Source organism: Lipophrys pholis (genome assembly GCF_963383615.2).
Source record: "Lipophrys pholis genome assembly, chromosome: 20".
Taxonomy (NCBI): Eukaryota; Metazoa; Chordata; class Actinopteri; order Blenniiformes; family Blenniidae; genus Lipophrys; species Lipophrys pholis.
The window spans coordinates 7,978,250-8,001,714 of NC_137648.1; the positions used below are offsets into that span (position 1 = coordinate 7,978,250).

At 39.9% G+C, this 23,465-nt stretch overlaps 1 protein-coding gene across 6 annotated transcripts in view; it reads left to right on the top strand.

Moving 5' to 3' along the window:
• The window catches only part of tpk1 (thiamin pyrophosphokinase 1), a 75,797-nt gene that overhangs the window by 39,385 nt on the left and 12,947 nt on the right, over nt 1–23,465 (top strand). For all 6 annotated transcript variants that reach the window (XM_080490003.1, XM_080490008.1, XM_080490005.1 and 3 more), the window contains exons 7-8: nt 5,107–5,253; nt 10,224–10,332. In XM_080490003.1, coding sequence (XP_080346129.1) covers nt 5,107–5,253; nt 10,224–10,332 — 256 coding nt within the window. The remainder of the gene's footprint in view (nt 1–5,106; nt 5,254–10,223; nt 10,333–23,465) is intronic.

Below are 23,465 nucleotides of genomic sequence, written 5' to 3' on the forward strand. Positions count from 1 at the left end.
AGATGCAGTGTGTCCGATTTTGAGCATCAGATAACAGTCGTGAGGCAATGAAATTATCTTATGGTCTTCAGTCCAGTTCTTTTGAATGATTTGTTTTTATTTTCTTTTACTTCATAATTATTTAATTAACTTTAATTATTACCAAGAGCTCCCGCATCCCTTTATAATGTGAAGAAGCGGTGGCCGAGATATTAGAGAGAAACAAGCTTGTGTTTGGAGGTTTGCAGATTTAAATCCCATTATTGGCAGGTCAGCACTGTGATTTGTAGTTCAGATTAACTGTGAATGGGTTGGGTTAAATGCAGTTAAGTAATTTCCCCAAGAGGATCAATAAAGTATGTGTTCTCCTCTTTCCTAATGTCTTGGACTGAGCACAGACTAAATGCTGGATTTCCAAGGCTGTCTTATTTTTAAAACGTTTCAAATAAAATCTAAATATTACCTACTGTATGTGTATTACACAGTCATGAAAACTACACATTTTTTTGAAATTTTTTGCCCAAACATAATAGTGATGCCAAAGCGTCAGACACATTCACCAGTGTTCAAAAGCAGCATGCACTATAGTCTGTTTTATATTCTCGAGATAGTTCGGTGATTTTTAAACATGGGCAAATCTAATTGTGACAAAGCTTCACATCACCCTTGTGATCTCTGGCATCCACCCAAAGAGGACACAGACCCCAGACTGGAAACCTCTGCTCTAATGTAACTCTATTAACTCTATTGATATATTCTATATTCCCCTGTGCCACAGGCTCACATTGTCATTCAGAGACACATTGATGAGTCACACAGGGGGACACGGTCCTGTTCTTTAGTCTGTGTCCAAAAATAGCTTTCAGCAGACACGCCGCTTCGCCCTCCTACAGTAATAATTACAAAAAGTTACAGTTCTCGGCTGGTTTGCAAATTATTCAATCTTTTAACTCTGTTTTGGAATATTTTCGATTTAGTATTAATGAACTTGGAGCTGGATAAATGTGAAGGGTAAAGCTGAAGATCATACTGTAATTTGATATGTTAACGCAAGAAAAAACATCATAGATAGTTGCACCTGCTTTATGACATTAAGAGTAGCCTATTTTAGAAAAAGATTCATGGATTGGCTTTAAGCGAGGGGAGGTCGTAAACTTCATATTATTGGATAATTTCTATTAAATCACATGGAAGTGTTTCAGAACCTCTCGCTCGCTGTGACTCTCACCGAGTTTGTTTTCCAAGTGTTTTTGTCTGGAGTCAAGGCAGTGTCTTTGCATGTGGGGGCGTCAGCCAGATGTTGATCTAACCTCAATTTCAGCATTCGTTTTTTGTTTTAACTGCATCTCCTGGGGCAAGAAGTTAGTCACAATGCATTTAGTTTTGTAAATTTTGTTGTCATTGCGAGCTCGAGCACAAGTTTGATCCGAGCTCTTTTACGTCTTGAAAAGTGAAAAATGTAATCCACTGAGGTAATAGCTCATTTTCGAGAAGCCATCGAGAGACGAAAATGCATTTTTGAGTGTCAAAGTGACACGGCAGGAGGTTCCACCGCTATAATTTTGAAAGGATTAATGCACACACACACACACACACACACACACACACACACACACACACACACACACACACACACACACACACACACACACACACACACACACACACACACACACACACACACACACACACACACACACACACACACACACACACACACACACACGCACAGAGGATGAATACGTATCTGTTATTATATCAGATGAGTGTAGCTCTGCGGGGAAGAGTTATGCAGTCGCAAAAGCAAATTAAACTCATTATTGCCTTGTCAACATATTTGATCATCTTTAATCCGTGTGTAATAATGAACATGATGTACTTGGACAAATAGCACATGTAATTGACTTTTTGTTGTCATTATCCAACTTAAAGTCGTTAAACTTCATCAAACAGAGGAAATGGTCATAGCTTTGAAAGTATCAGCTCTCCTAATTCTTCATATTAGAATCACGATTCCGAATTAGCCGAAAGTGGTAAAACTTCCTTCAGATTAAAAATGGAATCTGTCTTTTTGAAACCTCTGACATCCACGGTCTAATCTTATTCTTGGTATTGATATATCTGCTGTCTTCACACAAAGCTCTAAGGAGCTCTCTCAGTCACCATGACCCAACTCTGTCTTTAATGTTTTCTCAGGTATTATTTTTAATGTGACTTATTATTAAAAATTTAAGAGACTACTTCTTAAGAGTTTTGCACAAAGCTGTCATCTCGGGCATTGCTCTCAAACCTTTTTTTTTTTTTTTTTCCTTTTCTCTGCGGCCCTTCCAGATTGCTCCGGAAAAGGTTGTTGACCCCACTAAAGTCTCTGATTTGCCAACATATTCCAGTGAAGCAGAATGTCGCGGGGATACTGACTCTCACCAACATATAAAGCAGTTTGAACATCTGCTCTCAATTGTAGAAAGAGTCTTTTTATGGTCATCTTCGACATGGAAAGATTCCTGACGATCCCAGACAGATCCACATGTGAGTTCCAGCACAGCCGCTGCCTTGCGGGTTCTCAAATCTGGGGAGGGGTAATTACCCAAGGTCATTTTCTGGGTGTGATTAGAGATGATGGTGTAGTGTTTCAAAGGAGGGCAATCAAAGGCCGGAGGCTCTCCACCGTTTCCTCGCTTCCATCCCTCTGTGAACATGAAATCCTCATTCTGGTTCTTTTGTATTATCTCTGTGAATTTGTACGAATGAAAAGCCGTTTTCATTTGATTCCCCTTTCTTCTTTTGTTTTGAGCTAGAAAACTATGTAATTGGTTGTCTTTCGGTTATTCTTCTCCGGGTTAACTGTGGCTAGGGGAACAAAGAGATGATTGCTTTTGGGATTTCTCACCCTGTGACCATTTTTCTGTTTAAATAACATAAAACATGCAAGCTTGGACGACAGTGGTTGTGTCCCTGGTTTTTCTTGGGAATGGGAAAGGACAGAATAATTTTTATGTCGTGCTCGGACATCACATTGCTCCTCTAAGGATCTCTGAAGGAGTTTAGCAATGATCACAAATCAGCCAAGAGATTGAAAATTATCTTTCGGAAATAAATTGTTTCACTGCAAGAATGAAAATCTGCATGAGGCAGAAATGTGAAATCATTGACAATTAGAGCAGAAAAGTAACTCAGAAACATTTAAATTTCCACAGTGCATTTGTAGGAGACAACAAAGAGCAGGCCTCTTCAAATAATTCGTTCTACAAAAGCATTTTGCACATGATGCCGAATAAATATGTGCAAAAAGAAAAAAATCTAAAAGACCCAAAATAAGTTGTTTTGTGCTGAAGGGGGCATAATAACCCACAATTGGTTGACTTTGACTCAAGCACTATACATAAAACAGAAATTACAGTTCCATAAGAGATTTGACTTACATCCAATATTTGCTCACACTGCGAAGACGCAAATTTTCTTTCTTTCCCAATGATGGTCATCATCTTTGAGATCCTCCTTATTGAGGATCACATGCTTGACTTGGCCCAGGTTTTGGCAGGATGTCCTTTCTGACACATCAGGAATTGATCGCTCACCTTCTAGTCACAAACTCGAACCTTTAAGTCACCACGGCTCTGTTTTGTTCTTAATAATAAATGCAGTTGAATTGAGTGTATTTATTGCAAGAGCTGCCTTGATGTCACTCACTCTGTTATTTTGAGCAAAACTGTCTCAAAGTACTCAAAGTTTCCTTGAAATATTATGCTCTTTTTAAGGCGTTTCTGACTTTTCTTATTAATTATAATGAGTTACTGGTTTGACTTGATTTCTGGTGATGTTTAGGCTGTGCCAAAACCAGTGAACTTCAAGAAAACAAACATAGATCAATTGTTTTTCTGTTTATTCTGTGTATGTTATTTGAAGTGAAAACATTGAAGTGTGTGTGTGTGATTGATGGCGTTTGGTTTGTTTTCTGCGCTGGTGTGTCAGTCGTCAGCCTGTGACAGCGCCTTTGCCCTCCAGACTCTGTTGGGTTTTCAGGCTGTCAGCAGTGGTGCTTGACTGCTCGGGGACTTTGTATAAGGATATAACTGCTGAGAGCTGTAAATATTGTACTTAAGAGAACTGCTGGCTCAAAGTTAAAAAGAATCCCATTTCGGCTCTGAGGTTGCAGGAAATGGTATTAGTTTAAGTAATCCGCCAAGCTCACTTTATTTGCTTTTCAATGTGCTCACCTCTTAATTCAATAGACTAGCTCTCTCGCATCCTTGTTTTGTTTACCCACATTCATTTATTGATCGGCCACTGATTGCTTATTTGTACTCCATCTTCTTTCTTTTGTAAGAATGGTCTTCTTCTCTTTTTTTTTTTTTCCTTCAATGCTTTCTCCTAATACCCCCCCCTGTTTGCTTACTCGTCCACAAATATCAATCACTGATCACAACCAAACAGACTGACTCCCGGTGTTTCCTGCCAATACTACGGGACACGAATCATGTCCGGGCGATTTCAGCGCCCCACAAGGAGAAAGTCATGGGTTCAAATACCGACTGGGTCTTTCTGTGGGAAGTTTGCATGTTCTCCCTGTGTGATTGTCAGTTTCCTTCCACGGTCCAATCACATGCAACTAAGCTTGAGTAGTGGCCCTAAATTGCCCCCTAGATGTGAATGAGAGTGTGTGTGGTTGCCCGTCTCTTGGTGATGGACCAACGACCTGCCCAAGGTGCCCTCACCCATAATTAGTTAGGATTTTCTCCAGCACCCTGCTACCCTGAACAGGATTTATGCGGTACGGACAAGTGGATCTTTATAATCTTTACTCTTGACAAGGATATTCCGCATTGTCCCCAGTCACAAGTAGGAGCTGCCTGGACTCATCGTATCTTTACCTACTAAAAATCATTTTTCTAAAGTAATAATAATAAGTTCAATAATCATTTGATTTCTGAAGTTATCAGGTCATTATGAAGTCATCACGTAAACAGTGATAAGCTTTATCAGATGATAGCTGCTGTGTGATTATGGAAAATGAGACAAAATGAGATTCCACTCCACCTTGTTGCTGTTGTTTTACATGTACATTGTATTTGTAAATGAAGTAACTACATTGATTCCTGTGTCTCATTAAATTCTTTGTCTCTCCAGGTGGATGCCATAGTGACACTGGGTGGTCTTGCAGGTAGATTTGACCAGGCCATGGCTTCTGTCGAGACTCTCCACCACGCTCTGTCCATGACACCATTGCCACTGTTCATCATACAGGATACAAGCTTGGCATATCTACTCAGACCTGTGAGTATTTTACAAACCTGCAGCAAATTGTCATTTTCCCTTCTATCTTAATACATCTAATTCGCTTGCAAATTTAATACAATGCTACGATTCTATCCTTTGCTTTTACAATTAGTTTTCTCTTAATTTAACCACAAAGTCACCTCTTCATTGTTTCACACCCATCCATCGGTCTTGTACAGCCACTTTATCCACATTAGGGTTGTAGAGATTGGAGTTTATCCCTGCTGACATTTGGACGAAGGGCATGGTGCACCTCGACCATGACGCCAGTCCGTCACAGGGCTAACACAGAGAGACAGACAATCACTCATGCACACACACTCACACTGCTAGGCAATTTACAGCCTGCAATTTTACGTAACAAGCATGTCTTTTCATTGTGGGAGAAGGCTTGAGCGTCCACAGGGAACAAGTGAACATGCAAACATCACACAGAAAAGTCTCATTGTGAATTACGCATAAGTATCTGTCCTTTAATCCCCTTTCATTTTGTGCAGGGCTAAATGTGGACCTACTGTTGCTCAGACTTTTCTTTTTTGAAGCTGGATTCAAATGCTGCACACAGAGGCAGACCCAGATTGCAATCTCCCAACATTTAGGTCTCATACTTTAACATCTCCAAGTCTTTCTAATCACCCTTCCTACATTTCTCCTCGTCATTTTCTGCTTTCTCTCAAAAGAAAATCTTTTTCTCCCTTGCCCTGCTTCCACCTTGATTGGAGTGTTGAACACTTTCTTTGTTAAGTAATCACAGCAAGAGGAGACACACACACTCACACGCGCATCCATTTCCTCTTATGGTGACCCAATTTGCTGTTGTGAATGAGAGATTGAGGGAGTCTCTTTGATGCTCCCAAATTGTTTTTCCGCGGTGCCAGCCACTTTCTCATGTTCCTCGCTTGATTGAGTTTACAAGTGGCCTGAATGGCTTCCACTGGAGACGCACGCTGCCCCTCCCCGATTCCACCCCCAGCGTTGTTTATTTGCGAGGTCTTCAAGACAAACGGCTAACAGTCACACTTCCTGATGACACCGTGTAATACCTTAAGTAAACCTCTCTCTCTTCCTACGTCTTGTCATTATTCCAAAGGCGTGTTGTCATTTGCTGCTTCATACCTCGACACCTCCAATTAATCTTACTTCAGTGAGGGTAAATTAAGCTCGTTTGTCAACGCAGCTCCAATTCACCAGCGGCTGATGAACGCAGACGCCTGTACATGAAGGTGAATGTAACCTTCGAAAGGCCCACGGCTATTTGTTTAAGTTACATTTGTAATTGAAGTGTTTACAACTTTTGCCAAATGTCCTCACCGGCCTTCTTCCCTGCAATCACGGGTTCGTTACGTGCTCGGCGTCAGGGTTTGACAGCACAGTGGATTCACATCGGCGTTCATGTTCTGTACGATCTAAACATGGCCTAACAACAAATTAGCACCAGAATATTAAATTTGACAAACTTTCTAAGTGCAGATTATCTCACCTGAACGTATAGCTGACGATGTGTAGCCTTGAAGCTACTTTCAAATATAATATTCCGTTCGACCTGCACATATTGTGGAATAAGTGAGGCATGCTTCTTCATCTTTATTAAATTAGAGCATGTTCGAGTCGCAAACATGCTGTGACTTAATCAGGCTGGTGCCTGTTTCAGTTCCTATCCCAAATGAGATGTCAAAGTCTTATTATGCTATCTTTGGGAAATGTGCAAAAATTGTGTTTTCTATAGCTGGCTTAGGGCATTGCATAATTCGCATGTATCTTATTAAATTATGGGTAGGGACACTGTGAGGGCTGCAGGTTTTTTGATTCTTAGTCCCAACACGATGGAGGGATGTTTTAATCAGTGGAGGTCCCAAGGTGGAGCTAAATTTACTCAATTTGAATGTAGATACAAGAAGAAAGAAAGTTGTGCAGAGTTCATCGGCTTGTTTTTCTCGTGCTATCTGCTCTATTGAGTCTCGGTCGGAGGGCCAAGGAGAACCACTTTCACTCAAATTAGTATCCCAGCCCCTGAAGACGCTTGAGAAAAGTCTGTGTGGCAGGACGCGCAGTGCACAACACTGTGTCAGCCCAATCCACGCTATAAATCACTCCAGCAGATGCACTCCAGGTCAACACTACAAGCTTGTTTACCTGATGCCCTTTTGAGGAGTGAAAGTTGTCAGTGCAGTAGCTGATTTAAATGATAAAGTGTGATACCTCGGGTGGATATGTTATCTCGCACAAACATCTCACCTGTTTTCTTCTTCACCAGAATAGCTTTTCATGGAATCATTTTCACTGTGCTCCAAGAATGTGGTAATACACAGACCTTGTGCATCCTGAGCAGTTATCACTCATTTGAGAAAATATTTCAAATATATATATATTTTCTATTATTTGCACTTGATAATCTATGTCGGCGGTTTCTCAAAGTGTGGTGCTGGAAACACTTTACAAGACAGAGAGCTTCATTGTGAGTCATTCCAGCTGGGAAAAATCACTTTTTGAGAACGCATAGAACAAAACTATAAATTTAATTGAAACATATTTTTCCAAATGAATTCATTGTAGGTTTAATGGGGATTGATTAAAATTGTGGAATCAGCTTACAATGATATGGTCTAAAACTATTACTGGTTTGGCATTCAACCAGGAATCACTATTCCTCTAGAAGCAAAGGATGTGCATTGTGAGAGTTGGGCTGGAAGGAGGTTCGTTGTTGCTCTGTGAGGGGGTCTCACCCTCCCGCACTTTAAAAACCCACGCTGTGTATGATACATAACAGGATATTCTTTTTTATTCTATTTTTTCTCATTTCATCGATTCAGCAAAATTAAAAGGGCTTCCTAGTCAGGGCATCATTCACTCAGTAAATATGAAATATTAGAATAAAAAATGACTGGCCCATTAAAAATATAGGGAAATACATGAATGCCAATATACCCTGTCACACCATAAGCATGAGAACTGGCTAATTAAGACTTGGAATAAATGAATGATTGTAAATTGAACCAGGTTTATAACAAACTACAAAAACTAAACGAAAATAGAAATGCTTGAAAACGATAAAGTAGAAGTGAAACATAAATGTTCCTACACATATTTTGCATGTCTTTTATGAACTTAGTTTTCTTGTACAAATTCTGACATATTTACCATTACATACAACTATTATCCCAATGTTTTGCATGTCACAATGTATAATTATATCACATTCAACTTATATATAATGCATATATTTATCTATTGATAATAAAATATTACATTTGTGGCCCGGAAACTTTGAGGGACCCCCCCCCCCCCCCCCCGGTTTTCAGTTTTTCTTTCTTCTGTTCCTTGTGCACCGCCTCACTCTGACACACTTACATAAAGCCAATGTGTTTATGTATAGAAAACAACCTCAGGGCAGTTTCCTGAACACCAAATGCACCAAAGCTCCGACTTTTTCCCCATCCTTCCTCCCCTCTGGCTCCGTAGCTCCAGGAAGCCAAGCAAAACTCTGCTTTAAACACGCAACACTTCAAAGATGTCACGCTCCTAATTAAGAGTTATGTCAACCTTTGATTCTTTGTGGTTTTATTTATTTCAGATGACTTATGCAAGTTGTGATAGTCCCTACTTTTTCTATTGTAGTTGGTGGGTGTGTATCAGTTTATGTACATGTAGCCATGATGACCTTCAAATATTTATCATTTTTATGACGTATTTATAGTAACTTCCAAGCATCATTGTTTCCTGCATTCACAGCTTTTCCTTTTAAATCTATGTGAATTTTGCTGTATTGAGGTTGAGACATTCCTTTGTGTCTTTTTTTTCCATATATACTTGATGAATGAAAGTTTGTTTGAACTTTTTATCTTTTATCATCAAGTTTTATAATAAACCAGTGTTTTCAGAGCAGTCACTGTTCAGCTTGAAGAGTGAAACGTTACCTTGCATTTCCACTCTTTGATTGTGGGTCTCTTCTTTCTTGACTCTGTCGACATTTTTCAAAGGAATGCTGTGACATTTTGACATTTCTTTCCTTTTCATTGTTTTTGCAGTATACTTCTTGAGATCTGCCACTGTACCTACAAAGCACCTCTTTATCTAGCTTGTAGACATCATTGAGAAATGCATATCAGCACTGCTCCTCTCACTCTTCATGGAGGCTGTTTGTTTGAATATACGTATTTGAATATATAATATGCAATGTACACTGGCTTTACATGAGGTATTCATAACAGCATTTTTTGAATTTAGTAGTACAGCTGTGAATCACCGTACACATTTCTTTTGACTCCATGACACAGTAGAATAAAGCTAATAGGCATAATATTATGACCACCGAAGGGTAAAATATGTAACTCTGATCAGCTGTGTATGTATGGGATCTATTAAAGAGGGGGATGCACAGGTATGAGGCTGCAAGTGATTTTGTCCTTAACATTGATGCGTTACAAGCAGAATAAATGGGCAAGTATGGGGATTTAAGTGAGTTTGACAAGAGGCAAATTGTGATGGCTATAGGACTGGATCAAAGCAAAAATTACTTCTACTATGGGGTGTGGAGGTCAATATCCATCAGTGGGGGAGTGATGGGTGGAGTGTGTGATATCGTCCAATGACGATGTACTACGTCTCAAAAGCCCACAAAAGTTAATGCTACTTCTGATGAGGAAAAAAAGGGGTCAAAATAAAAAGTGCACCAAAGGACTGCAAAAGGGAGCCCTAAACATTATCAGGCAGGCGGTCATAATGTTATGGCTGGCCAGTTGGAGTATAATTCGAAACGACGGGGTCTCAATGTTTTTAAGTGTTTGAAGGAGCAGATAATGGGCTACAACTTTGACAAGAGCAATCATTTATTTTAATCATCATTGGTTCTCGGTTGGAGATGAGAAAAGGTGACGAAATCCGGTCTCACATTTATTTTAATTGTGTAATAACACACATACACACAGAGATTAACACTTAATTTTCTCTCTCGTGCTGTGTGTCGGCAGGGCAGCCACAGATTGGATGTCAACACGGGTCTGGAGGGGGACTGGTGCAGTCTCATTCCAGTAGGTGGACGCTGCAAGACAACCACGACTGGACTCAAGTGGAACCTGGGTGAGTTCACTTTAACATATGATATTTATTTGTAATATTGGGGTGTCAAACATAAGGCCAATCTTTTCCTGGACCAATCTGGTCCATGGAAAAGACCAAGCAAATTGAAAAAAATTGTAAAGAAACCAACTTTTTAACACAGCTTTCTTGTGAGTTTGTAAAAAAAAAAAAAAAAAAAAACATGCATGCATGCAAAAGCCTGCAAAATGCAGCATCTATAGGAGTTTTCTTAATTTTTTAAAACATTTTACTGTATTTAGCAGCAGAATTTCTTGTTAAAATTAGCTTTAGGTTGACGTTGTACTCATTTTCAGTCATACTTTTTTTTTAACATTTTGCAAAAACATCCACTTGTTCAAAACTTGTACTTGGTGCCACAACAAAGAAAAACTTTCAAGTTAAAAAGTTATTATGCCACAATTTTAGCAGCCCTGCCAATTCAACTTGATATTGGGCTGTACGTGCTCTGGGGTGTCATCTAAAACAGTGCTCTCCCCCAACCTTTTTTGTCCAACCTAAAGGCCCCCTTGATTGTCTCTAAAAGGGGCTTTGGACACCCACTCACAACATACAAAAGCGGGACCCTTCACAAGAAACAGGAGGGATTTCCATGGTCTCTTGATTCCATGTGTAAATCTAATTTTGACTTTAAAGCGGACTAAGTCTTAGCTCCTACCATGTGACCTTCTGCAGCTGAATGTATTTGGGACCCCAGGTTGGAAACCACTGTTATAGGGACTTTACTTTCTATTAAAAAAAAGAATCAGACAAGAAGCTCCTCTGTGACAAAATATATAACCAGTTTTTTTCTAAATCAATGTTTTCATGCAGCATGGGACAAATGTGTAATTTGTGTTCCCCAGTGAAATTAGTCTTATAATAATATAATAAGAATAATTCCCTCTGCTAATGAACTTTGCAGGCTCAGTGGAACATATTGTTATAGCCTGAGGTAAGGGTTTCTCATCTTAAGAAGAGAAGGACAAAACTCTTAATTTTCTTGCATAGGTTAGATAACCACAGGGAATTTAATGTCAAGTGCGGAATTTTTTATTCACAGTGGAAACAGCTTCCGACATGCATAATGAGACACACTGAAGTACAGCTGCTCAATTTGCTTCGGTCAAACGAAGCCAGAGTTTTAACAAGTTTTATATATTGAGAACACAAGACATGCCACAAAGAGTGTTTTATATTCTCCAGCATAATGTGGAAAATCCAATCAGACTCCCATGTGAGGACCCCTGTGGTCTTAGTGCTCGCCAAACCTTATAGCCAGCTGTGTTCTTAATGAGTTGGCACAGACCAAACTGTCACCCATATGAGGGAAACCTGGACCTTCTGTCACTGGGGTTGCATAATGTGTCTGGAGCTTGATGGGTGTCCACTCCAAGTCTATTGTGCGTACGGTGCAGTGAGTCCACACACTTGAGTGAGCACGTCTACGTGTCTGTGGTCGTTTGTTCATGTTTCTCGGGTGTGAGTGTGCACCTCCGCCCCTGTTTATTAACTTGTTTGCAGGCGTGTGTTCCTCGATCAGCTGCAGTGTGTTGTATATTTACTCAGCACACCTGTGAGATCGCTTTCTGAATAATAATGAGGGGGACTTTAAACATGAGAGCCCAATGCAGATTAGCCAGTGATAACAAGATGCATAATTAACTGCATGCATATTTAAAACGGTGGGAGTAATGATTTCCCTCTGGGGTCGCACGAAAAGACCAGAGTGTGAAACAAAATTTTGGGATCATCAATCTATTTTTTTGTTTGATGGTTGCTTGAGCCTTCACTTGGTTATGGAGCTACAGTGTGAAATCCAATATCTTCTTTCTCTGGTTTGTGTGTTAATCTTTCATGTATTTGTGTCTGTGCCAGATTTCCATTGCAACTTGCTTGTGGAAGCTCAAGTCAGCACAACACCATCCCCGTGTGACATTAAGACTCTTAGAAGTCCATTGAAATGATACCACGCACTTGAGTTCAAAGCATCTCTATGATGAAAGATATATGATCTTTCTATAAAGAAAGAGTTTAGGCTGTCAGCCATCGGAGCCCTGCCGGCCCAACGGAGACTTTCCGCTTGTATCCAGAGCTTGTTTTTAGTCTCGCTTTAAAGAATGAAACTCTGCAGTGATGCATGTTGTTTTGATCTAGTACTTACATTTGGAATGAGTTGTCAGTTATTGAGCAAACACTGTTTTTGATTATTGTTCTCCAGAGGAATCCACAGGATGAGCCGAATGAAGGCTGGACCGAGTTAATGTTGTCATATTACCTTTGTTATCAACGCTTTGGAGGAGGTCTAGACATATCAAACCTTAAAAAAAAAAAACATGGATAGATACCTGAAAGTAAGAAAAAAAAGAAAAAGTGTTTTTGTTTTCGCGTTTTAGTCTTTAATTGGCCCCTTTATGACGTGAAGGCCAGGCTCAAAGGCAACACTGTCAACTATAGTGGAACCTCTGGACACATGGGTCGATGCCCCGTGGTACCAGGGGGAAGGAGATGCTGGCAGCGCAATCGTATCCTGAAGGTCATGGCAGACACAATCTGCCCCGAGATTTCTGCAGGCAATTTGCAGATTTGCTCTGATAAGCCAGGGTGTAAACATTTCTCACTTAAAGGAAGCACCAAAAGAAGAAAGTGTGAGGTGACGATTAGTCGGTGTTGATAAGATACACCCACTTGTATCACAAATGCAACTTAACTTGTCTCATTTGTTTTGCAATTCTGAGGGAATAAAAGTCAAAGTCACAACAGATAAAAGGGTTTACCCTCACAATGGTGAGATAACAGTAACCAGACAGCTGTTGCTCGAGTCCCGCTATAACAACGGCTTGTCCGTATTATTTCTATGAGGTTTTATCATAAAGCAAACTGGTCTTGCGTGACGTTTTTGAAGCAGTCCCAGAGAAAATACTCAGATACAGAGCAATTATGTTCCCTGCTTCTTATCACGAGGTTTGATTTAGCCGCTTTTTAAGAAAGCCAAGCTCACTCCATCAACTACCAAAACACAGAATATTTCCTGAACAATTCATGTACTTTTATTTTTTTTTTTAAATGCAGACTTGTGCTGCAAATGTAACTATTATTACTGTCATTTCAGACATAAACTCCCCAACGTGAGGATGAATATCTGACATCAAACCATTCTGTGTTTCACTTAAACTTCCATCAAACAAAATGTCACTCGAGGCCAAATATGCTTCTGAACAAAGTCAGAAACGTGTTGAGGGAGGGGGTAAATAGCCGTCTAAAACATCTCAGAGGTGGTGGAGAAAACCTCTGGATCTCTGTGGCTTAAGAGAGAGACTTTGATGGGCCTGCTGCTTAATGAAATGACTGCACTGCGGTAATGACTCTAAAGGGGGGTGTGTGCTGCTAAATAATGAAGTGACTGCAGTGTACTTAATGTAACAAAAGGGGGACAGCGATTCCTCAATGAAGTGACTTCAGTAATTAGTGTTCATTATGTACAAAGGCATGATTATGATACGGTAAGAGTGAAGGACGGAACAATAGATGGAAATCAGGCTGGATCCGTTCTCTTGCCCGTAATGTGATGAACCCTGTTGTACTTCAGAATCTCTCGTATTTTATTCTGCATTTGAAAGATGGAAGCAAGGGCTTCCCACAGCCCAAACTCATACAAAGCACCGATCTGAGATGGGTGTATTTCTTTCATTTTTGAAGATTTTTAGCTCACCGATTGTTCCGATTGGTTTTGTTCAATTTGCTATTTAAAAAAAAAAAATGGGAGTATCCAGAAGAAACCCGTGCACACATGGGAAGACCATTATTTGAAGCCAGATCTTCTCGTTATGAGACAAGAGTGCTCGCCACTGCTTCACTGTGCAGCCTGTTATGTGAAGTCGCCCCTTGCAATAACTGCCTAACAACTTGCACAGTATATAATCTCCTCCTTGTTAGCACCATCGCATGCATGCTCACTCGAATACATGAATGATAATACCATATGCGTTTTCTCACAATAAATATGAATAGAGTTTGTTTTGTTTTTTTTCCCCAAACCATTGCTAAACGGTACTCTCATTGTATTTGCGTTTTAAAATGCGAATAAATGTGTGAAGCGTGTGAATCCTGTCGGTGTAATGCCGTTTCCACTCACATTTGTGTTTCATGCTGTCTCTCATTTCCTGCCGTCACTTCATTTTTCACTGTTTCCTCCTCCTATACCTTCCAATTTGCTCTGATTCTCTCTTCTCCTTCTCTCTCACTTGTGCTACCACTTCTCTCTCATGACCAGATCCTGTGACAGCTGAGCTACTTATCACCTTCTGTATGTACCATTCATTTTTAGTCTTCAGTTCTACAGTATAATCTCCCTGGAAGGCTGTCACTATACAGTGTCACCATGTGCGCTCAGACAACATGTGTTTGTGCTGTAGGCATCATCTCATAATAAACTTGCTGTCATGCATGTGTGGGTATATGCCAGTGGGCTGTGGGATTTACAGAATAGCGTGCGGCAATATTAATTAACGATATAATTTCTGCTGAGCTATTTTAAAATTCATGTTCATACGTCACATGAATTCATACATTTCATCGTTCCAGTGTATGTGATAACATTGACAGGGACGCTTCAAAATTGTTGCCAAGATTCCTGCCAATTTGTCGGCACACATTCAGTGTTGGAAGAAAAAAAAAAAAACACATCAATGAAAACTATTGATCTTCCTGACTATTAAGTTCTCTGTTTACTCGACACAAATTTTAATTGAGACTGGTTCACTGGTCTAAAGAAAAGAAAACTTCCAGATTTTAAACATTGTCCTCATTGTTATGTGTATTGAGATTCCTTTGAAACCTTTAACCATTTTTTTCAACAACGATATCAGACTTTAAATTCTGCTGTTGTAAGAGGGCCTTTGAGCAGTACTTAGCATTTAGCGTCCATCCACTGTGTATTTCATATCAACATATTCTATTAACTTCCTCAATGAAGCCTTCATTATCATTATTAAACCTAATTCATTTTGCTTCTCCCCTGGAGTTCCTGTGCTTCCCCCAAAAGAAGGCGGACATCAGACACACTGACCTTTTGTTGTTCTGTACATCACACTTTACCTCACTTCTTTGCGTTCCCCTTTGAGTCCTTCTGTAAAAATGAGCAGACCAAAAAGAAAGATAAGTGGACAGCGAGTGCCAAGTGTTTAATAACGAGTGGACAACATAATATTTTTTTGTCTGATATGCCAAGAAACTTTTGTAGTTTTTAAAGAATAGAATATTCTTTTCACTGATATACTGCTATTCATGAGTCAAGTATCAAACTGAAAAATCCCATCACACAGGACAGTGACTCTTCATGCAGAAGTGTCTGATGAAGAAATACCCGGCAAGTTAAACAAAATGGTGGAATCCTTTAACTTATATTCACTAGTACTGGATGAATGTAAAAACTCTGTAATCTCAAAACTTGTTAATCTCTTGGATAAAACAGAGATTTTGACCATGGAGTTACTGAAAGTTAAAACATGAATGTCACCAAAGACGAATCACCGATTTTAAATGGAATCAACAGGCTGCTGAAAAGAATTCAGGATAAAGTGGAAACATTACAACTCTGACCGGGATGTTATTTTCCTTCACTGCATAATTCATCAGGAATCTCTGTGTAATTCTGGATTGCAACATATTCGCACCGTGAATCCAGTGGTAAGACTTATTAACTTCATATGGACAAGTGAACGTGTGCATCATCAGTTCGTTATGGTCCTGGAGGAAACCGATGTGGATCACCCGGACTTACTTTACCACTCTTGTGTCTGCTGGTTAAGTATTTGGACTTAAATCCGAAAACTGAGCATTATGACTATTAGAATTGGGCAAAGACTTCCCGCAATAGAAGTGAAAACATAGAAGGCAAAGTGGGACACTAATGACGCTCCAGCAGTGAGACGTCTAACTGACTGATGGTGTTGGTTGATCCTTCTGGTGTGTCGGTATGATCTTTATGCCGAGAACTGAAAGGAGCTTTCTCAGGTGCACTGGGAAACAGAGTTATAAAAAATACATGGAAATATGTAATTTATTTTTAATGCTTTATATTTCCTGTAATTAATTAACAGAGATTAATGCGTTAGAGTCTCAGCCCTTAGCCCAGTCCAGCCCCAAATGATCAATTAAAGGCTCCAGCAATAGAGGTTTCCATGATGTGCGGCTTGCGAAATGGAATGGTTTGAAAAAAAAAAAAAAAAAAAAAGGTGTGGCAGGAGAATTGGCAAACACAGAGGTGACAGGGTAGGACCGGCTGAGTCAGAAGAAATGTGAGGAGATAAAAGATGGATTTAGGAAAGCGGCAGTGAGGGGGGAGGTTGAGACGGGATGACATATGAGACGGCGAGAAAGAGCGAGAGAGAAACCCGTCAGGCGTCTCATTCATTTGATGTTGGATGATGCTGACACAGCAGGAAATGTCAGATTATGGAAACTGCTCGAAAGTGTGTAGGAGCTTTAAATAGGAACTTGCATTTATGCACACCTCCACCACCACCACCACCACCACCCATACAAACCGACAGAGGTGCACATACAACCCCAACTGTATTGTAGCTCATTTGCAATAAAACATCCTGAGCTTTTTCTTTGTGCACAAGAAGTTCTTGTTCCCCGACTCCCTCATCTAATCACAAGCTTACACAGCGGTATTCGTAATTTTTTTTCCCCTCTCTGTGCTATGTTTCATCGCGGCTGATAATTGCCAGTATGCTGAGAATCTGCTTTATCTGGTGTATCTATTTTGAATTAGTTCATTTTTTTTCTGACCGACTGTTTCTTGTCGTCGGTCTCTGGTGAGACTTTAGATGAGCTTCTGATAAACTGATTTGAGGCAAACGTGTATCTTTGTAATGACTATATTATCTATCCTGAAACACACGTACACACAGATCTCGCCACTCAAAAAAAAATGTTTCACGAGCAGAAACTTTTTTGGTTGGGAAATGTGGTTATTATATGATTAAAGTGGACCACGGTGTCATTTATCCCCAAAACAAGATTTAGAAGCCTTTTAAAAGTTAATTGTGATCAAATATTACTATTCCATTAAAACGAATTATATTGTTTTATATTTAAAAACACATAAAACATACAAATGAAGAGCAATTCCCCACAAGTCTACACTTGAATTTTTAAAGGGGCTCTTTAAAAAATTGGGAGTCACGATTGTGTTTTGCATTAGGTGGTAGGGCTGAGTCCGTTTTTCCCCCCAACTGGTTTTAACAGCTTTGGCTCTTCTTCTTTGTTGGTAGTTGCAGTGGTCCAAATTGTCTCCATTCAGAGATGTTGTGTGAACTGTTTCTACACTTCTCCTGCAAAACTGAACTGGCTGGTTCAAGTTCTAAAACGTGAATGTTTAGTAAACATACCAGCAAAATACCACACAACTGTTGTGGGGATGATATCAGGACTGTTGATTTGTCTCATTTCAACCATTATTTAAGTTATATTCTTCTTACATAAGACAAAATGTTAAATATTGCACATTTAGATATCACGACTGTCTTCCTCTGTTGAGCATTGCATTTGAATTGAACTGAATTGAATTTTGCAAGTGCAGTCCAAACTGAAATCTTTAGAGACGCAGAGTATGTATGGCTGTTTAGTTATTATTACATTAGATAAAAAAAATATTCAGCCAGAGATATACGTGTGTGCCTATAATCACCAAAACTGCTTAAAGTCCCCTCAACCTGTTTACCTAAACTGCATAATCCTTACTCTAGGAAACTCATTGTGTTTTATCTACTGGTGGTTGAATATTACAGTATTTTAAACTACATTAAAGCTAATTAATGATCCACTAATGATTGAAGAAACCCCTGAGCCTTTTTTCCAAAAGACATTTTGGAGAAAACCATCACCACATGTAAAACGTTATCCTGATCCGGCATCCACCTTCTGTGAAGTGAGACAAATATACCAGGAATGGCTTCTGTTTAATGCTGCTTGTCTTGCCTCGGTGCAGCAGCTTTCTTGTGGTGTGTGACATCTGCCTGGACGTGCATCTTGGCTTCTGTTTCTGTCTGTGCTGCGTCTGCTGTTCAAGGAGTTTTCCCTTAAACCACAGCGTCATTCAGTGGTGTCAGTGTGGAGGGGGGGGACGAGTGCTCTCTCTCTCGATTGATGCCTGCTTTTCTGCAGGAAAAATCTCGCCAGTCATAGTTTAGGAAAACAGTAGTTTAAAAGCGGCCAATTGTACTACCCTTTTCACTTATTCATCTAAGTTTTCAGTTTTTTTTGTATTGCGAGATGCGAGTAGCAATTTAAAAACTTTCTTTGAAGTTACTCGTCTCCTTCTGCTTATTTTAACTCTGCTACTTTGCAGCTGTTCTGCACTGCACATTATTTTCACCGGAGGACTGTAAGCTTTGTTTCTTTTCCTAAATGTCAAGCAGTGCATCTGGACCCAATATTACCAGGACCGCCTTTGGAAGGCGACCTGATATTTGTTTTTAGCTTCCTGGGCTTATTCCACCTGCACACATTTTCATCTTTAGATTTATAACTCTCTGTAAAAAAAATTATTTATTTAAAGTTCACATTACACAAATAGTCTCAGACCCCAGAATGAGCTGCACACCCTGTGAGCTGGTTTTGTTCCAAAGAGATTTGACTGCATTTTATTTGAGCCTAACGCAAATTACTTTATGTACTTATGAAATATCAAGATACAATTTACTGGCTGTCTTTTCATACATTTTTTCTTTCAGCTGGTGCCAGTTATCATGCATAAATGGATGACCTTTTCCGGCCATGCCTGAATATAAACACAAAGTTTTTTTCTTCGAAGACCTTCAGTTTTTAATGGCATTGGCCACAGTAACACAACAAGACCTGTGCCAATTTGTTTGCATTAAGTAGCCCTAACCTCCACTTTCCCTTGCTCATTTTCATTGCTGGAGTGTGTTCTTTTGCCCTTGCTCTTCCCCACAGGAAATGAGTGGCACAGGGCCGCCCACAACAACTAACCACTGTAACATTAATCTGACATAAGGGGATGTCATTGAATCTCTCCAACCAAGAAAACAGGGGAGTGAGGGTATCCACTGGAAACCACTGACATGCACAGCTCTGATGCCGCAACATTGAGCTCTCGCTGTGTTTATGTGTGCTTGCATGAAACACTTTAATTCCTCCAGTTATTTGGAGATTGGTGTGTGCATGCCACACTCTCTCTTGCGTTATGGATTTATTTACTCTGATTATAATGTTTAGCAGTGTTTGGGATTAAACTGGAAAGCCTCATTCGCACACACAGTTATTGCTTATTGTCGTCACTGAGTGCTATAGTTGGGATGGTAATGACCCGTTTTGTTTTCCATAATTTAAATTCCAGTTTAGGGACCTCAAGAAATAACAGTGTTGAACATATGTCAAGGTCATAATGTTCCCCGACACACCTTCACGTGCTGAATTATGTTTCCCCTTGTAGCCTGAGCAGTCGCCAGTAGAATAAACACACGGAAAATATCCCTGAATATTATGTAAACAAGTGATTGGACCTCATCTTTATGCCAAACGTGCAAATATTTACATTTCAAGGAATCTCAAACTGACTTCATTATAGCCATCCGGCTGGTAATTTCTCTTTGGATATTAGTCGTTCCAACGATGCAATGAATGACTTGGCTCCTAAATTTATTTGACAAATCTCCTGACATGTCTAAAATCCTGTTCCTTGCAGTATTTCTCTTCAGACTAATGTTGGCGAAGCCCTGTCGCTTTGAAGCTGCACAATTACTGGAGCTTTCTGCATCCATGCTTTGATAAAATGCACATTGAATATGTGGCTTCCATTTTAACACAGTAACTGTCTTCCACTGCTGCATCTCCGATCTCTCTGCCTCGGTCTCAATTCATCAGTCTCTACGCGGCCTTGTCCAGCATGAGGCTGTGGCGATTCAAGCAGATGATTTGGACTCTGGGAAGGGAGTCAGAGTGCCCACAGAAAACCCAAACATGCACAGGGAGAACATGCAAACTCCAAACAGAATGGCCCTGAAGGTCAGACTCAAGCTGGGGATGTTCTCACTGTGACCTGAGAGTGCGCGGGTGTTCTCTCCATAACCAGCAAAGGCAAAAAGAGAAAAAGTCTTTTGTTTTAATTATTTTCATATTCCCGAAAACATGGTTGATTTTAAGTCAGTTTGATCTTCTGTCACCATCCCACTGACAGTTCTTTGAGGTGAGAAGCAAATGATATTTATTTATCCACAGTGTATATGTTTGTGAACAATCTTCACATAAAAGATGTCATTATATTTGCTCTTTGAAAGTTGTAAGATAGCATTATGCTTGATTTGAATAAAATTGAGTTGTCATGCTGAGATTGGATTTCAGTGAAAGACAGCATGTGCGTGTGTGGATGAAGAAGTGATTGCGGGTGAGTGTTGCAGCCTGTAATATTGTTCCCCTGAAACATGCGTGTCTACATATTATTTGGCCTCTACGTGTCTGTGGAAGTCCTCCATTATATATGTATTTCTTATGAGTGAGTGAGGAACAAAACTTCAAATATACAGATCAAAATAAATGGGTAGGTTTAGTATTGGCCTAAATGGAAGATTTCCTGTTTTCTTTTGCTTTTTTGATGTTTCTTTTGCATAGTTGTTTGGAATGATATTAGAAGTGCTTTGAGGGATTATGCTTTCATTTGGCAGCAGGAAAAGCTTCATACAAAACTAAAGCCGAGCGGACACACGCGCAGTGAAATGTTAGGATACGCCAGAAAATTTTGAATAGTGCAGTTTAAATGGCTATCACTTGCTATCACTTGACTCTGACTTTAGGCTAAGTCTTTTATCAGAGATTGTTGACTGGTTGTACACCCAGCGTACCTTTAAATTATATATATGTAAATAGTATAGTATATCAGTAAACCTTCTCACTTCTGAGTTGACAAAGCTTCTTATTTCATCATGTGTTTTGAGTCCAAATGACGCTCGATCACACTCCAATCTGAGAAAGTGATGAAAGGTGTGTGGATAAAGGTGTATATTATGTGGCTGAAATGGGGCTTATGTTCTGATTTCAGGTCTAGATAATGCTCTTAAAATAACATTTAGAAAAATATATGCTCTGTCTGCATTTTCAAAGGGCATGGCTGGTTACATCACATTGTTCCAAGCAGACTTTGAAGTCCTCCTTGCCTTTAAGCACAAATTCACCCCAAGCATTGTCGTTGGTTGACATCTATTATGGATCAAGAGCTACTGTCAGTGGATGAATTCCCTCAAAATTTGTCCATTTTATATCAAGTCAAAACCTAATTGCCGCAAGTAAAAAAACTAAGCCCTCATGGAGTGTTCTGGTTAGGAAGGTCAGTAAGAAAATGGGTCTCCATTTGTGAGTGGCAGATTTATTATCCGATCTGCCCGAATCAGAGTGTATATGTTAAGTGGCGGTGTGCAAAGCAAAAAAAAAAAAAAAAAAAACCTCCTTAGTCATTTCTTTGTGACTCAACCCTCTTCCATCTGACAGCTTAATATTAAAAAGCCTTCATCCTGCAGCAACAAAGTCTGAGTTATGGCTTCTGGCACGCTGGGTGTGTGATTGTGTGTGTTAAAACCTGCTTCGTCATGATGTTTTTGGCTTAGCGTGAGTCGTGATGAACAACAAATCTGAATGGCTGTCATCCACAAACCGACTCTTCGCTGCATACTGTGTGAGTGGGGAGGTGGTTATGAATGTATCTCCTATATACTTGCATTAGTGGGCGCGTGCATGTGCACGTGTGCACACCTCATTGTGCCTTTGTTTGTGTTTCTTTCCATGTTAGTTCTCATCTAAGAGTAGGTATCCCGTGTGTGTGTGTGTGTGTGTGTGTGTGTGTGTGTGTGTGTGTGTGTGTGTGTGTGTGTGTGTGTGTGTGTGTGTCTTCCATGTGACAAAAAGCGGGAGAAACTTCTATGGACAATAAACAATAGCTGTCAGCCTGCTGACGACAGAATGGCTGAGGAGGCTTTCTACTGTATGGTTTCCATTCAACGAAATATGCAAATAAACTCCCCGTACTCCACAGAGCTGGTTCCTTATGAATTCCTTATCACCAGACGCAAACACACACCACAGAGGTGAGTCGTAAATCAATATTGCAACAGAAAACTCAGAAGAAGTTGGGATTTGTTACTGCAATATTAGTGTCTATTTTATGGTTTGTTTTTTTCCAGGTATTCGAAGTTATAATTACTAGACCGCTTGGTGTGTTACATTACTATATAATGACTACTTGAGCAGATTTTTCCATTTAGAAAAAAAACAACTGGTATAACTGCAAAACATTGTAATAATATTGTTTAGATTTATTAGTACTAAATAAAGTAATGCGAAGGGAAGGTTGAGCTTATGATAATATCTTGAATCTGAATGTCTCTGAGACCGGTAGTCGGACACATATGCAGAAGAAAACACATGCTTAGATTTTGTTCAAGTGAAGGATGTAACCTAACAGAAAATTCCGATATATAGAAAACTAATAGATATCTTGGCTTTTGCTGTGAGGAAAAAGTTTAATAGCCATCTATCTGTCTTCCATACCACTGCACTGAATTCTGGGTCGCAGGCACTGGAGGGAATACCAGCTAACAATGTCCAGAACAGCCTGGAGGTCACCGGTTCATCACAGGGCAAGCACAGAGGGACAGACACCCACGGGCAATTGAACCTCAACAACTAGCCTCAAATGAATGTAGGTGGACTGTGAGAGGAGCCCAGTGGAGAAAGCCCACGCGCCAACACTGAGAACATGAAAATTCCAACAGGCTACTGAAAATTGGAAGACACGACGTGTTGAAATGAAAATGGCAATGCTTTTCAGACCCATAGATATGGGGTCGTCCAACACCCCTCCGCAAAATAATCGACATCATAAAGTTATTGGTCGCATTTGTAAGTTTTGACTTTCAATACTGAAGCATTTGTTTCAACCGATTTTCACACGCGCATGCAACCTGCAGTGTAATAGAGAAACTGCACTCATCCACCCATACAAAAGGTGTTTCCTTCCCTCTCGCTCTATCTGTCTCCCCAGCTCTTCCGTCCTTCCAAGGAGGACACATTATACACAGATAAACCTTGACACTCTTCTACACTATAAAGATAGT